Raw genomic sequence first — 14,855 nt, 5'->3', positions numbered from 1 at the left:
TCTGTCATTACTTGGGGCTGCATTTCAGCCAGTGGTGTTGGGAATCTTGTCAAAATTGATGGAATTATGAACATGGATGGAAGTACCATCAGATTTTGATCTACATATCAATATCGTGTGGAAATTAAATCAGAAGACTACTTAATGAAATTAAAAGAAATCTTGCCTAACAGAGTTCAGGCTGTGTTGAAGAATAAAGGTCTTCATTCCAAATGTTGACTTTCAGGCTTGATACAATTTTACAAACTCTGTTTCTGTCTTATATTTTACTCAGTTGCTGCACCTGTTTTTCATTTTCCCAGCAAAAATGTTGAAAAAATTAGGAATGGCTCATGGCTTCCGGACAGTAGCATATGTGTTTAAACAAATTTGAGATACCAGTTAAATCCTGTTTTGTTTCTTTGTAGTCGATGTGAAGCAACAGCCAGCAGCTTAGCTTTGCATAGAAACTGGAAATAACAATAGTTAGCCTGGACTCAAAAACTCATAGATAGAGGTTTAATAAAAAGTGGTTAGTATTATGTTAGTTTAGGAGCTTTAGAGGTATGATTTTAACCATAATCTCTAGATCAAGCCGCTTGTGTCCAGCTTTTGTTGAGCAAGGTGAAGGACTGCTGCCAAGAAAGTAAAATAACATGTTTCCTTCCAAAACTGATTAAAGCTCTTTCATTTATTATGAACTATTTTTTATTTATAATATTTAGTCACATTTATCAATGTGGAGGGATTTATTAGTTACACAGTTTAAAGTGCTTTAGATGAGGCAAAGAAATCCTTTAAAAACAGTATTTTTCCAGTGGAGTTAGATTATCAGACAACAAAGGAATGAATGAGTTCTAATTAATTTAGCAAAAAATCTGAAATAACCTCCTAATTTTGAAAAATAAAGACACTGTTTAATTTTCTTATATAGAATGCTTATAAATAAGTAATTAAGGATTATTTTCTTTCAGGTTTTTCTAGTTTCTATAAATTATATCTGTTATTTGCAGGAAATTGTGCAGGAATTATGGACCTGTAAACACAGTCTTATCACAGCTCTGGTATGTATTAATAACTATAGTAACATCTCATTTTTTCTTATCTCTGTTTGCAGTTTTGTGTGCCCCTCCACAGGCTGTATCAGTGGTGCAGCTCACCAACAGCACCAGTATCAGCGTGTCCTGGGAGCCGCCGCCTCATAATATTCAGAGCGGCATAATTAGAGAGTACAAGGTGAGGCCGCATTTTACTGTTTGTCTTCTTCTCTGGTGTTTATTTCTGTTGTTAAGCTCGTCAGTAAAGCAAATTGTTCTTTCGATTTGCATCTGTGTGCAGGCATTACTCAGTGTTTCCTAGGTTTGGTTGTTTAGATGCTTGTGAAAAACACAGATTTTAATGAACAATTAGTAATTAGTCATTGCCTTTTATGTGTTGCCAGTACTTGCGATGCTGCTCGGTTTTGTGTCATCAGATTCTCGGCTGAACAGTCACCATCCCTGTCATCTGTTAGCTCTGTGAAAAAAAACAGAGTTCTCATTATCTGTCTCTTAGAATGAGCGCAACACTGATTACTAATCATCAGGCTGCTTATGCAGAGCGTGGAAAAAAACATCAAAATAGAACATGGAGTACTATTGTTTTGATTCCCTCTCGCTGTCTTGTGTCTACACGTAGACAGTTATGAGTCTGATCATGAGAATCCATATTCTTCTGAATGTGTGATGGATCATCAGCCAAAGGCAGGGATCATATTTAATCCCCTTAAATATTTCAATTTCTCAGAAATACACCCAATATTTTGTTCAAGCCCTCAAAGGCTGACGTAAGAAAATATTGCACAGTATTACCTGACACATTTTCATTGTAACTCCCAGTGTCTTCATCACAAATGCTCTATAGGAGATTTAGAATAAATAAAAGGTTTACTCAGTGTTGATGAATGTGGACAGGTGTGGGGATTATGGCAGAGGTGGTGCGAAGTCTTGGAAGGGAAGATTTTACATACTAAGCACTCCTTGTACCTGTTGCTTATATCCTATGGATAGTAGTCTTGTACCATTGTAGAGCAACTTTCATGTGCGAGTTGCCTAAATTGTGAGGACCTTAAACTTTGGTGTCACACAGGTCTGGTGTCTGGGCAGCGGCGTTGAGCAGGAGAACCAAATAAACCGAACCGTGGATGGAGCAGTCCTGTCCATCCTGCTGACGGGCCTGCTGCCTGAAGTCCGTTACACCGTGATGGTGGCTGCTGTCACCAGCCTGGGTGTGGGCGCTCAGAGTCCGCCTGTCAGCCTGCTTCTCAGTGAGTCAGTCAAACTGTTACAGTTACTACACACGCCGAAATATGCCAAGACGCACTCTGCAAGCTGACTTTACCACATGTAAAATGTGTATGTGGAGAGTTGACTGCGCTGCATGAATACGATTAAAGCTGGTGCATCACCAACACTAACTTTTGCAGGTGTTTGTCACGAATTTGAGTCAGTAGTTGTGATTGCATAATAAGTTTGCCATTTATTTTGTTTAGTTTTGTGTCTCTGTGGCTCTGCTTTTTAATTTACTTGGCTATATTAGTCACATAGTCAGAGAAGATGTGTTGCTTCCAAAGAACATGTTTTGCTTCCAGTGTTTCCTGAAATGTTTTTCTTTTACTTGTAACCCTTTTACAGAAAACATGGGAAACTTACCTATTTGAGTTATTGATGAAAGTTAGGTGAGATCTTCTCACTTCTTCTGTTGGATCTAACTTGGCTTATCAAAAAGTCTAAAAACACCAAAGGTGGAAAAACTAGCATGTCTTCTATGTCTTGTTTAATCCGTACCAACACAAGTTACAGTTTTATGATACAGTCAAACTAGGGAAAGATAATTTACAACCCTAAAATAATTGCAACCATGTGTAGTGAACTTGGGACTCTCCACCAGAGCAACAGATTTTAAGCCCTATGGGAGTGTCCGACAAGAGGGTCATGGACCCCCTATTGATCCTCTACCTAATCACACGAGCCAAGGTGTTAAAACAGGTGTGGGTCACAGACAGCCAAGGTTTCGGGTGAATCCACTGTGAAACCTGGCCCCACCCTATTTCCTGAGGTCAAATGGCCCAGGATGTGAGTGGGCGTTAAGGCATCTGGGAAAGGATCTCAAAACTGGATTATAGATGGCAGACTAATTATATATGGCTAAGATAAACTGCTTGTAAGTTGTAACTTTCCACCTGTTGTTCCTTTGGGGCGTCTCCGGCACATCTCCTAATGCGTGTCTGTGCAGGCAGGAAGTATGTCCACAAATAAAATCAATATAACTTCCTTCACGTTTAACCAGTTTTCAAGTGCTTTAATGCCCCAATTTGATCCTAATCCCCTCGACTGTGCTGGCCCATTAAAAGAAGAATTTACTCAGTTTACTATTTAATCACCCTGAATGATATGTGAGGAAACAAAACCATTTAAAAAGCTTGTTTTTTTTCTACTCTGAAGTGACTGACAGCTCTCTGCTTTGGCTGTGTATCATGTGGCTCCATTAACTGGATCGCTTCTCTTTCAGCTCCCCCGCTTGAGAAGACTTCAACGACCGTGACTAAGGGCGATGACCTCAGCATAGCAGAGCAGATCACAAGCGTCATCCGCCAGCCAGCCTTCATCGCTGGGCTGGGTGTGGCTGCGTGGTTGGTGCTGATGGGCTTCAGCGGGTGGCTATACTGTCGCCACCGAAGGAGGAAGCAGCTGGGACACTATACCACATCCTTCGCATACACCCCAGCAGGTGAGGGGGGGAGGAGGGATTAACTATGACTTACTTACCTGCTTTAGGTAGAGAAAAAAAAGTAAAAAGCAGGAGAGGTTATCGTCACAGGACTCGAGATGATTTGATGAACCCTGTCACAGACGACTCATTATGTAACGGAGACATAAAAGAGAAAAAAAGACGCAAACCATCAGATTTTGTTTTCATCCAATGACAGTGACAAAGTTCTTAATAGACCTCCGGGGATATCTGGAGCAGTGATGAATGTTTTCAATTTTAGTTTGTACTTTGCAAAGCGATGCCTGCACTTTAATCGCATATTCAGTTAATTAAAATATATTTATTCCCACTGGGTAGTCTTCATGGCAGGAGCAAAGGGAAAAAAAGAAAAAAAAACCCTCAAGAGACACTCTGAAGCATATGTAAAAAGCTCAGCGCACACTTTACTTGATGCCCTTTGGCTCAGAAGCACACAGCACATCAGTTCTCAGTTCTTGTCTGACTTTGAGATGTATTTGCTCAATAATGGCTCAAGGCCTTAGGAGCAAATATGCAATTTAATTTTCGCATTAATATTTCATAATGTTGCATGTATGTCTTTCACTTTATGGTATGGATTTCTTTATTTAATTAAAAATGGATTTTAACCATCCCTAACTCCAGATACAGCAGCAGAAAAATGACATCTGCATTTTTATGTATTGCAGGCATACGCTATATAGATCTGCTGTGTTCCTCTTGGTGTATGTAGGTCAACAGTGCACCCTCATAAAATATCAATTCAAATCTGCTTTCTTAAACCCCCGTGTGGGATAAACTGTTTATTTGGTTATGGAGCATGATAATTCGGTCCAAAACATCTTTATCTTTCAGTGGCTCTTTGGGAAAAAAGGGGCTTAAAGCAAAAGCTTTATCTTCTTTGCTGTTTTCCAAATTTATAACTTTGCTCTTTTTTCCTCTTGCAGTTGGCTTCGCTCACAGTGAGGGATCAGGAATCATTAATGGAGGGTAAACTCTACGTTATGATTTGATTCATCAGATGATTAGTGTCACTGTGTGTTTCATAGAAGCAGTATTGATATAATCTCATCTTTCTTCCCAGGCCTGGCTTGTTGGGATCAAATATGGGCAACTACCCCTGGCTGGCAGACTCTTGGCCCACTCCAAACCTGACTCACAACAGCAAAGACTCGGTCAACTGCTGCTCTGGCAAACTGGATTCAGAGAGATATTACAACAGTAAGAGCTCTCTGATGTGAAATGCTAGAGTGCTGAATAAAAGATTGTCCTTGTTAATGTAACATAGTCATTTGCTGTGCAGCTGTTGGGATCATAAACTACCCAAACCAGTCAGAGAAGCACAGCGCGGCGTCCAACGACAGTCCCATCTACAGCACCATCAACACAACGGCTGAAGACGACCTCCTGGCGTACTACGACACCTACTCGAGCACGTCCTACAACCAGGGTCCAGACCCTTACAGCAGCAACCCAATACTGTCAAACAGTGGGTTTGGAGGTCTGGAGCAGGACCTGGATCATTGGACCATAAAGTCTGGTCACTCTGGATCTGAATACGCCAAGCTTCAGTACAGCAAGAAGAGCAACGGTGAGAATTTTGTGGAAGCGGAAAAGATCTAAAAATGTATCTTTGGACAGCTTAACTGGAAATGTGGTTGTCTGTCTGGCTCTTTATACGCAGTCATGAGAAAAATAATTTTCTGTAGTTGTGGTTATGGCATCATTATGCTTCTTGAAAATCTGTTGAGACGGTTAATGACCATTTGAAAATCACACATTCATTTAATTTTGCGGGAAAGAAAACACCTGTTCTGTTATTCAAAATGGATCATTTGTAACCACCTTAACCTTTTTAAGATGTTTTAATTACGAGATTGCACAGTAATGAGATCTTTTCTTGGACGATATAGAACGACATGATTACACGGGAAGGTCTGCATTCATCTTTTTTCATTTTCTGAACGCACTGCAGTTCCATAGTAATAAGTTAACTTCATAAAACTGTGTAGACTTGTGATTACGTGTAACAATCTGAGACGTTGCTTGTGTAATTACATTTATTAGAGCACTGCAACCTTAAAAAGGAAATATTAGTGAGCTGCCTTTTTTTTCTGTAGCTTGACATTGGCCAATAGTGCTTTGTTTTATAGATAGTTTATATGGCTGCCATAGTGCAATGTTTTCATCTCTTTTCTTATATGCAAGTGTTGTAACCACCTACAACACGTATACTTCCACCCACATGTGAAAGCTTGGGCAGCTTCATTAACTCACATATGATATATACAGGGAGTGCAGAATTATTAGGCAAATGAGTATTTTGTCCACATCATCCTCTTCATGCATGTTGTCTTACTCCAAGCTGTATAGGCTCGAAAGCCTACTACCAATTAAGCATATTAGGTGATGTGCATCTCTGTAATGAGAAGGGGTGTGGTCTAATGACATCAACACCCTATATCAGGTGTGCATAATTATTAGGCAACATCCTTTCCTTTGACAAAATGGGTCAAAAGAAGGACTTGACAGGCTCAGAAAAGTCAAAAATAGTGAGATATCTTGCAGAGGGATGCAGCAGTCTCAAAATTGCAAAGCTTCTGAAGCGTGATCATCGAACAATCAAGCGTTTCATTCAAAATAGTCAACAGGGTCACAAGAAGCGTGTGGAAAAACCAAGGTGCAAAATAACTGCCCATGAACTGAGAAAAGTCAAGCGTGCAGCTGCCAAGATGCCACTTGCCACCAGTTTGGCCATATTTCAGAGCTGCAACATCACTGGAGTGCCCAAAAGCACAAGGTGTGCAATACTCAGAGACATGGCCAAGGTAAGAAAGGCTGAAAGACGACCACCACTGAACAAGACACACAAGCTGAAACGTCAAGACTGGGCCAAGAAATATCTCAAGACTGGTTTTTCTAAGGTTTTATGCACTGATGAAATGAGAGTGAGTCTTGATGGGCCAGATGGATGGGCCCGTGGCTGGATTGGTAAAGGGCAGAGAGCTCCAGTCCGACTCAGACGCCAGCAAGGTGGAGGTGGAGTACTGGTTTGGGCTGGTATCATCAAAGATGAGCTTGTGGGGCCTTTTCGGGTTGAGGATGGAGTCAAGCTCAACTCCCAGTCCTACTGCCAGTTTCTGGAAGACACCTTCTTCAAGCAGTGGTACAGGAAGAAGTCTGCATCCTTCAAGAAAAACATGATTTTCATGCAGGGCAATGCTCCATCACACGCGTCCAAGTACTCCACAGCGTGGCTGGCAAGAAAGGGTATAAAAGAAGAAAAACTAATGACATGGCCTCCTTGTTCACCTGATCTGAACCCCATTGAGAACCTGTGGTCCATCATCAAATGTGAGATTTACAAGGAGGGAAAACAGTACACCTCTCTGAACAGTGTCTGGGAGGCTGTGGTTGCTGCTGCACGCAATGTTGATGGTGAACAGATCAAAACACTGACAGGATCCATGGATGGCAGGCTTTTGAGTGTCCTTGCAAAGAAAGGTGGCTATATTGGTCGCTGATTTGTTTTTGTTTTGTTTTTGAATGTCAGAAATGTATATTTGTGAATGTGGAGATGTTATATTGGTGTCACTGGTAAAAGTAAGTAATTGAAATGGGTATATATTTGTTTTTTGTTAAGTTGCCTAATAATTATGCACAGTAATAGTCACCTCCACACACAGATATCCCCCTAAAATAGCTAAAACTAAAAACAAACTAAAACCTACTTCCAAAAACATTCAGCTTTGATATTAATGTGTTTTTTGGGTTCATTGAGAACATGGTTGTTGTTCAATAATAAAATTATTCCTCAAAAATACAACTTGCCTAATAATTCTGCACTCCCTGTACTTAAATGCCCTTTTATATCCAATATCCTGGGCTTTGAATTGGCTTATTGAAAGGTGCTTTGTGAATAAGCCTGCCATGCTCTGAAACTTTGAAACATACTGTGTGAATGGAAAGGTATGCGGAGGTTAAGTGCTTCATTCCTTTTGATATCCAGTGATTCTACAGAAGCTTAAGGTGCCCTTGAAGATATAAAATGGTCAGTAAAAGGAAAATTCTTTGAGGCGCTAACAGCTGTGGACACAGAAAGGACGTATTTAAAAACCTTTACTTAGCAAGCAGTTTGAGCTTTAGTGTGGAAACGAGTAACACAACGATTATGGCTCACACATTGTTTGGGTTTTTTTTAGACAAACTGGTAAAGCAGAGGTCTACTGGGACATCATCCAAGTCAGGTCCTCTCACCTGGGTGGATGTCTTGTCTCTACCTCTTCCCACCAATAAAGATGGACACCATACAAAAACACACAAAGAAGATGAGCAGCACAGGTGAGACAAATCACTGCACTGTTAAATGTCAGGTTGTTGTTAAGGCCACTTCTTTACCCCCCTCCAAGAACAGTGGCATTTATTTTTGTGTGATCAGTCAGTTTATTTTTAGCATGGAGGCCTCTGCCTTCACCTATATGACAGAGGCAGTTAAGGCAGATGGATATCAAAACTGCCCTAGAACTGTGCTGTGACTGCCAAGCAAAACTTGAGTGAAGTTTGGAGTCTGGGGAGTTTTCACATTAACAGCTGTGTCTGCGGGCAGTGAGTAGATCGTGCTTTGGGGCTGCAGAAGGGAGCGTCCATTCTAACTAGTTCTGACAGATTAGATTGCGGACATATCGGAGGGCTGGTCTGACTGTGCCGTGTCTTTCCTAACGACATTAGCCACCATCTGACAGGGTGGATTAGTACTTTGCCTTTTCAATGACACATCGTTCATTAAATTAGCCCTGACGGCATTGAAGTGACAACAGAAATTATGGAGGTGGCTCTGGTCTTCGGGAATGCTACACTGGTTCCCTTTTCCCACAAGGACTTGAAATTAGGTTATTATTTTTTTAATATATATTATTATTGAAGGGTCTTTAAGTTGCAGTATAAAGCGCCTTGAGGTGACTGTTGTTGTGATTTGGTGCTATATAAATAAAACTGAATTGATTTGAATATTTTTTACATATATAGTGGTGTTAGTGGTATTTCTGTGCACAGTTATTGGAAGTATCTCAACACCAGATGTTTGTTTTGACATGTTACAAGCTTGTGTGATCTAGCAGCTTGACATTTGTGTGTTTTAGTTTGCAGATTATCACAAAATCCTCATAGACGGAAAAATCAACAAGTAAACGCACGCATCTGTAGTAGCTGTAAGCGCAAAACACTAATTATATGTTTAAAGTCTAAAATCTTGGCTCATTTCAGCTTCTTTTCTCAACATGCTGGTCTGTGAAGCCTCTGCTATGAGGAAAAAAGTAAACAGTGAATTTAAAAAAAAATGTTGTTTTCCATAATTTGTTCAGTTTCTAACGATCCCACTTCAACAAAAGTAAGGCTGGCATTAAGTTCTAAATGAGCTGATATTTTACTTATAAGTTCAAACATACCGAATGTTTGAACTTAGTTGTCTGTGTGAATAAAATGCAGGTTCATGGGAGTAAAAAAACATTACATTGCTTTTGTTTTTCTGTCGCCACAGCAGGTAGCTTTACATCTCTGATTGTTTAATACTGTGCGGTACTTTGTAAAAGTCTTGAGTCACCCTTCCTTTCTAAAGTGCTGGCTTTCTGGAGGGTTTTCAAAGGTTTTTGGTTTTTTACCGTGGCGTGTTTCAGACTACTCCTTGTACCTGACCACTTTCAAAGCAACGTTTTTTGGTTGCTTGGTGCTTGCCACAACTCAAACGAGAACTTGAATGGACTAATGAACCCAAAGAAGAGAGGCACAACAGTGAGTGTCTACAGCCATCTTTAAAACATGGTGGACACTCTGTCATGGGTTGGAGCATTCCAGCCAGTGGTGTTGGAGATATTGTCAAAATTGATGGAATTATGAACACAGAAAATTATCATCAGCCTTTTATCAACCATCTAATACCATCCTGGCAAATTATAAAGAGATAAAGGGTGGCTCAAGACTTTTGCACAAAACCGTATGATACTTAAAATATTCAGTAAAACATGATTAGTTTAAACTGATGACACGGATTGGTGGTTAGTTCAGCCATTCACTCACATCTGGACTGTTGTTTATAAGCTAGTTTTTATATGTGGTAATTTCCTCAAAGATGCACACTCACTGCCTTCTCTTGTCCCTTAGCTCTGAGGAGGAGGACGATGACTGGTGTCCTCCTCTGCCAGCCAGAACCTACCTGATGGACACTTCCAGGGAGGAACTCCCCAGCCTGCCCTCTAAACCAGATGAGCTGTCCTACACTGCAACTTTGACATCTCCCCACCAGCAAGATGCATCCAAGCCTAATGACAGTCCACGGCTGCAGCATTTTGACCTCTTGGCACGTCACCACTTGGTCTCCCAGTCTAACCCCGATCTGTTTACCAACATGAAGGCCCAGGATGGCAGTGAGGTATACCGCACTAGCCAGTGGGTAGATGATTTCAAGGGGGAAAGCCTTGGTAAAGGTCAGTTTGAATTCAGCTTAATGCTTCACAGCATCCACACACAACCACATAGTGTCATGTATAATTTAGTTTATGATGTAACTAAACGGAGAGAATTTGTACACGAAAATCATGTTGCATTTATTCAGAGTGGCGCTCAGCGTTTCTTAGTTTTCCCTGTTCGTGTTCCTGAGGATGACATCAGTGTTCTTTCCCGTCAGGACAATTTCCTGTTACAGCTGCAGAGTCGAGCCCCACAGCCCCGGCGCACAGATCCAAGAGTAAGAAGAAAACGCCCAAGGATGGACCAAACAAGAGAGATCTGCAGAGTGAAGCAGGTATGATGTGCTCCACCGCATGCTTCTAATTTCTGTTTTAGGCTGAATGAGGCATATTAACCACTCTGGCAGCTTGGCTCTCTGGAGTGCTCTGTTAGAGTGTTCGGTCACCAATTAAGACTGTGTATAAAAATGATTGTAGCCTCCAGATCTGAAAAGAGAAGCCAGTGAGGAAGTGGCTCAAATGTGAATTCTTTCTAGTGGCCAGCAGGGGGCGAGTCTCACAGGTTCAAAAAGAAGTCTGATTTTAGAGAACGGAAGTTGGTAACCTGTGGTTTACGAGCCTCATGCGGCTCTTTAGCCCTTCAGCTGCTGTTCCCACAAGCTTTGAAAAATAATTATGTAAAAAAAAAATTAATTTGGGGCTAAAATGGCTCTTTTGGCTCTTTTGCTGCTGAAGGTTGACGAGCTATATAGAAGTCCAAAGAACAGGGTACACTTAATTTATGGCCTCTGTATACATCTTTCTAAAGAGTTTATAGTCTTTAATGCAACGTGATGCCTTTGCCTACTGAACTTCAGCCTTTCAAATGTAATCAATTTGTGATGTTTTGTAGTTAACTGACTTAAATATCTCAACAGCTGCTGGCTGGACTGCCAAATTGACTTTTTTGATTTTTTCCTGACCTTCATTTTCCCCAGAGACTGGATTCTAATTGCTTTGGTGAATATAAGGCACCATAGTCTATTCAGTTTTATAAGTTATCTAACTTATCACACCTTACAGTTAATTAACAAATATCATTATGCTAATATACTGCTTTAAGACTTTCAATACCTCGAACATTATACTTGGCGACCCCTCGGAAGGTCATCATTATTATTGTGAGCATAACAGCATTCTGGTGTTAGCACTTATCCCAGTAAAGCACCCCAGAGTGGCTAGCATGGCAGCAGACTTCATAATCAAGTGCAAGAATTCACTTTGGATTATTTCTGTTCTTTCTGATATTTGTAAATGTTTAGTAAAGCTTATTTATAAAGTAGTAACTTTTTGGCAAATATGATCGTTAATTTACTCCCTGAGAGTTTTAAATAATGCATTCTCTTCTGTGAATTTGGCTAATAGCACCATGTAAAATCGCCATTTGTAGTTAACTAATTTAACAAACAAGATATAATCAGTTAGCCTTAGAGGCACTGCTGCTGCTGCTTTAGAGCAGCACTAAGTTAACCATTCCCTACTGTTTCCAGTCTTTGTGCAAAGATTACTGTGTGCACTACTATGTTTAGCTTCATATATAATAAACAGACAGTGGTATCCTCTCATCTAACTCTTGGCAAGAAAGCAATTAAGCGTCTTTTCCCCAAAATGTCAAACTATTTCTTTAAAGTCAAAATACTCTGTTTATTTATTTTTTTAATCATCAATTATCAATCATGCGCAGAGCTCCCCCCTCCACCGGCTCCTCTCCGCACAGATGACTCCCTGCAGCTCTTGGCTGATGTGTTGAGCCGCAGTCGAGCAGACAAAGAGGGGAGTGACTCACCCACTCTACAGAAGAGGAGAGGATCTACAAAGTGGTTATCGCAGGGTAAGCACATAATGCAGCATCCTGGAGCATCATTCAGCAAAAAGATAAAAGAGCAACATCTGTCTTTGCATCGCATGCCGCCTAGCTTCAACAGCTGGACCTCAACTGATATGTATTAATGTTATTGTGATGCTCCATGCAAATCCCTTTGGGCTGAGAAAGAAACAACTGCCACCGAATGTTTGCACACTTATCATCCCATAGTCAAGCAGCCTTGCTTTTAGTAGCAGGGGGTCTATTTGCACTGTGCTCCATCACTCTGGGTTTAACCTATATAAATACAGCTGTGACTTTGAGTTATCTGTTTGTCATCTGCAGATGAGAATGTAATCCCGTACGGACAGTCAAGCATCGTGCCCAACGTCCAGACGTCAAACTACGGGTCCCTTGGTGGAGGAGTGTTTCAGCAACCATCTAGTGCTGGTCTTAGGAGAAATGAGGTACACTGGGGCTGAAACCACTGAACAGACATAGCCTTTATAATGTGGTGCACAGTCCGTTCAACAGCAACCTGAGGGCAGGCTGAGACAGTGAATGGCAAAAGTTTACTGCAGGTTTTAGAGGAGAGATACAAATAGTTATCTAAAACTCAAAAAAGTACTGCAGTTTCTCAGGAAAATCTCTGAATCCAAAGTAGAAGTATATATCTATAAATGTGGTGATTTTTAAACAACCTAAAAAAGACCTACAGACAGGTGAATAGATACAGTTGAAATAATTCTATGCTTTACCAATGAGTATGCAACGCACTCATTCCCTGAAATCTGTCTTTTTCTAATTAAAGTCGCTATCTTTAGGCTTAAAAGTTTAGCCTGTTTGTTGTTTGCTCAGTCACAGCCCTAGAGACTGCGTGACTGAGCTCTGACAGCCACAGGTCACTAGGGAAAAAACCTCTCTGTGATTGCTCCCGTAGTTTGCATAGCTAACTAACTGTGAACAGCATGACACAAACTAAAAATGCAGAATGTTTGCCTTCAAAGTTACAGTTGCACTTTTTTTTAAAACATCGTGGTTGCATAGACAGAATAAAAGATGGATGTGGCTCCAGTGATGTCAGCCTTGAGATTATCGTTTTTACCGATGTGACAAAGAGGAGTAGTCTGGCTGTGAAACTGCTTGCTCATTGGGTCAAACACAAGTTTCTTTCCAGTTTCACTGCCACTCAGTGTGCAGACGTGTGACTGTCTGCTAGCTACTAAAGAAATTACAAGGAAGGTTTTTGGTTGTGGCTAATTTCACTTTGTGACTGCCAGCAATCACTGGCCAACAGAAATGAATCAGGGGACACACATTTTTCCCAAACGACCAAGAGGTTTGCCAACTGGTCTCTAGTCCTGTGTGAGTGAGGCCTTAATTGTAAGGAGTGTGGTGAAGTTGAAGTGCCCAAATATAATCCTCTTACTTTCTAGCCATCCCCCTGCCTGGTATGTCCACAATCACTTTTCAAATCTCATTTTCGGAGCATGATTTGGTGCCTGTTATTGAGATATGATTCAATATATCTGGTGTATATATTTTTTTTCAGAGTCTTTGGGAATAAAATGTAATATAGTTGGGAATATTTAAGAAATACATCTAAAAAAAACACAATGTCATCTGAGTTATTGTTTTTGGGATTCCTCAAAGTATATTAATTTTAGCAATTTGTCTTTTTTAAACAGTTTTTTAAAGAATGAGCAGTTTTCATGCACTACCCACTAAACAACTGCAGTTAAAATATCATATATAGCCTCAGCTTTCAAAAAGATCATTCAATCATTCAGGCTCGTGCTTGTTGTAAACTGTATTTAAATGATGCTGATCTGTGCAGTCATACACTGTTGTCCCATTAATCTTTGTTGTGTCTTTTCTTTCCAGAATCTCATGTAGACAGTCGCCGATTACGCCATGTGACACCGTCCATTTTTCCTCCCTGATTTCCCGTCTTTGCGAACCATCAATCTGTTGCCATGGTATCTGCTGAAAAACTGAAGACAAAAGGGAACGTGTCGAGGCTTGCCATCTGCCTTTTCACAAACTATTTCTATTTTTTTTTTTTTAATCTTATTTTATTGGTTTAATCTTTATTTTTTGTGATTTCCGTTACTCCTCCTCTGTGTATATAGACATCTTTCCAATTTTTTTAAAAGATATGGTTAAATATATTACAAAAATCTGCAGATCTGCGGGAAAATATTGTATTTTTAACAAATTGTGGGGGTGGGTAGGGTTGAATCCAAGTATTACATTGTTGTACAGCTGATTATTGAATGTATCTTCTGTTTACTCCTGAACCATCAAACCATACTGATGGGAGACGTCACGAGGCAGATAATGTGCTAATAACCCATCATGTCGGTGTGCGTGCGCGTGCATGTGTGTTGTGTTTGTGTGTGCTACTGTTTTTTCTGTAATCTTTGTGTGACTGTGTACCGTGGTACTCCTGTAGATCACCGGTGTGTTCATTTTTAAACCGACCAATAAAGCATTTGTTAGAAAAACGTTTCCATCTATCTCTGAGTTATACTGAATGATGGTGATCTGTGCACACTCGGCCCTCTTTATGTGCACACATGAGTGAGCGTTGATTTAATGCCGTATTTTTGCTTTTCGATAACGATATCCACAGTCATCATTAAAGAGTCACCAAACTGTGTTTAACGGCCAAACTCATAATGAGTATTTGGTAGCGAAAGATCAAAATAAAAACCTTATTAAATCCAAGCGAGTCTGAGGGGTTCATATGAGACAAGAAATTTACCATGAAGTTAAAAAGCTATGCTAAATCAAGCATGTAA

At 40.4% G+C, this 14,855-nt stretch overlaps 1 protein-coding gene across 2 annotated transcripts in view; it reads left to right on the top strand.

Moving 5' to 3' along the window:
* The window catches only part of LOC146559959 (roundabout homolog 2), a 73,159-nt gene extending 58,595 nt beyond the window's left edge, over nt 1-14,564 (top strand). For both annotated transcript variants that reach the window (XM_085243705.1, XM_085243706.1), the window contains exons 15-26: nt 1,097-1,215; nt 2,107-2,284; nt 3,529-3,747; nt 4,695-4,737; nt 4,832-4,968; nt 5,051-5,338; nt 7,950-8,088; nt 9,904-10,226; nt 10,427-10,543; nt 11,932-12,078; nt 12,397-12,518; nt 13,936-14,564. In XM_085243705.1, coding sequence (XP_085099831.1) covers nt 1,097-1,215; nt 2,107-2,284; nt 3,529-3,747; nt 4,695-4,737; nt 4,832-4,968; nt 5,051-5,338; nt 7,950-8,088; nt 9,904-10,226; nt 10,427-10,543; nt 11,932-12,078; nt 12,397-12,518; nt 13,936-13,947 — 1,844 coding nt within the window. In that variant the 3' untranslated portion in view covers nt 13,948-14,564. The remainder of the gene's footprint in view (nt 1-1,096; nt 1,216-2,106; nt 2,285-3,528; nt 3,748-4,694; nt 4,738-4,831; nt 4,969-5,050; nt 5,339-7,949; nt 8,089-9,903; nt 10,227-10,426; nt 10,544-11,931; nt 12,079-12,396; nt 12,519-13,935) is intronic.
* Nucleotides 14,565-14,855: the final 291 nt, after the last annotated feature.

Source organism: Mchenga conophoros, linkage group LG14, assembly GCF_057382185.1.
Source record: "Mchenga conophoros isolate Kocher_MC1m ecotype Shallow Benthic linkage group LG14, M_conophoros_male_GT1.1, whole genome shotgun sequence".
Lineage (NCBI taxonomy): Eukaryota > Metazoa > Chordata > Actinopteri > Cichliformes > Cichlidae > Mchenga > Mchenga conophoros.
The sequence above is the reverse complement of the archived record's forward strand: the minus strand, read 5'-3'. Positions and strand labels throughout refer to the sequence as shown.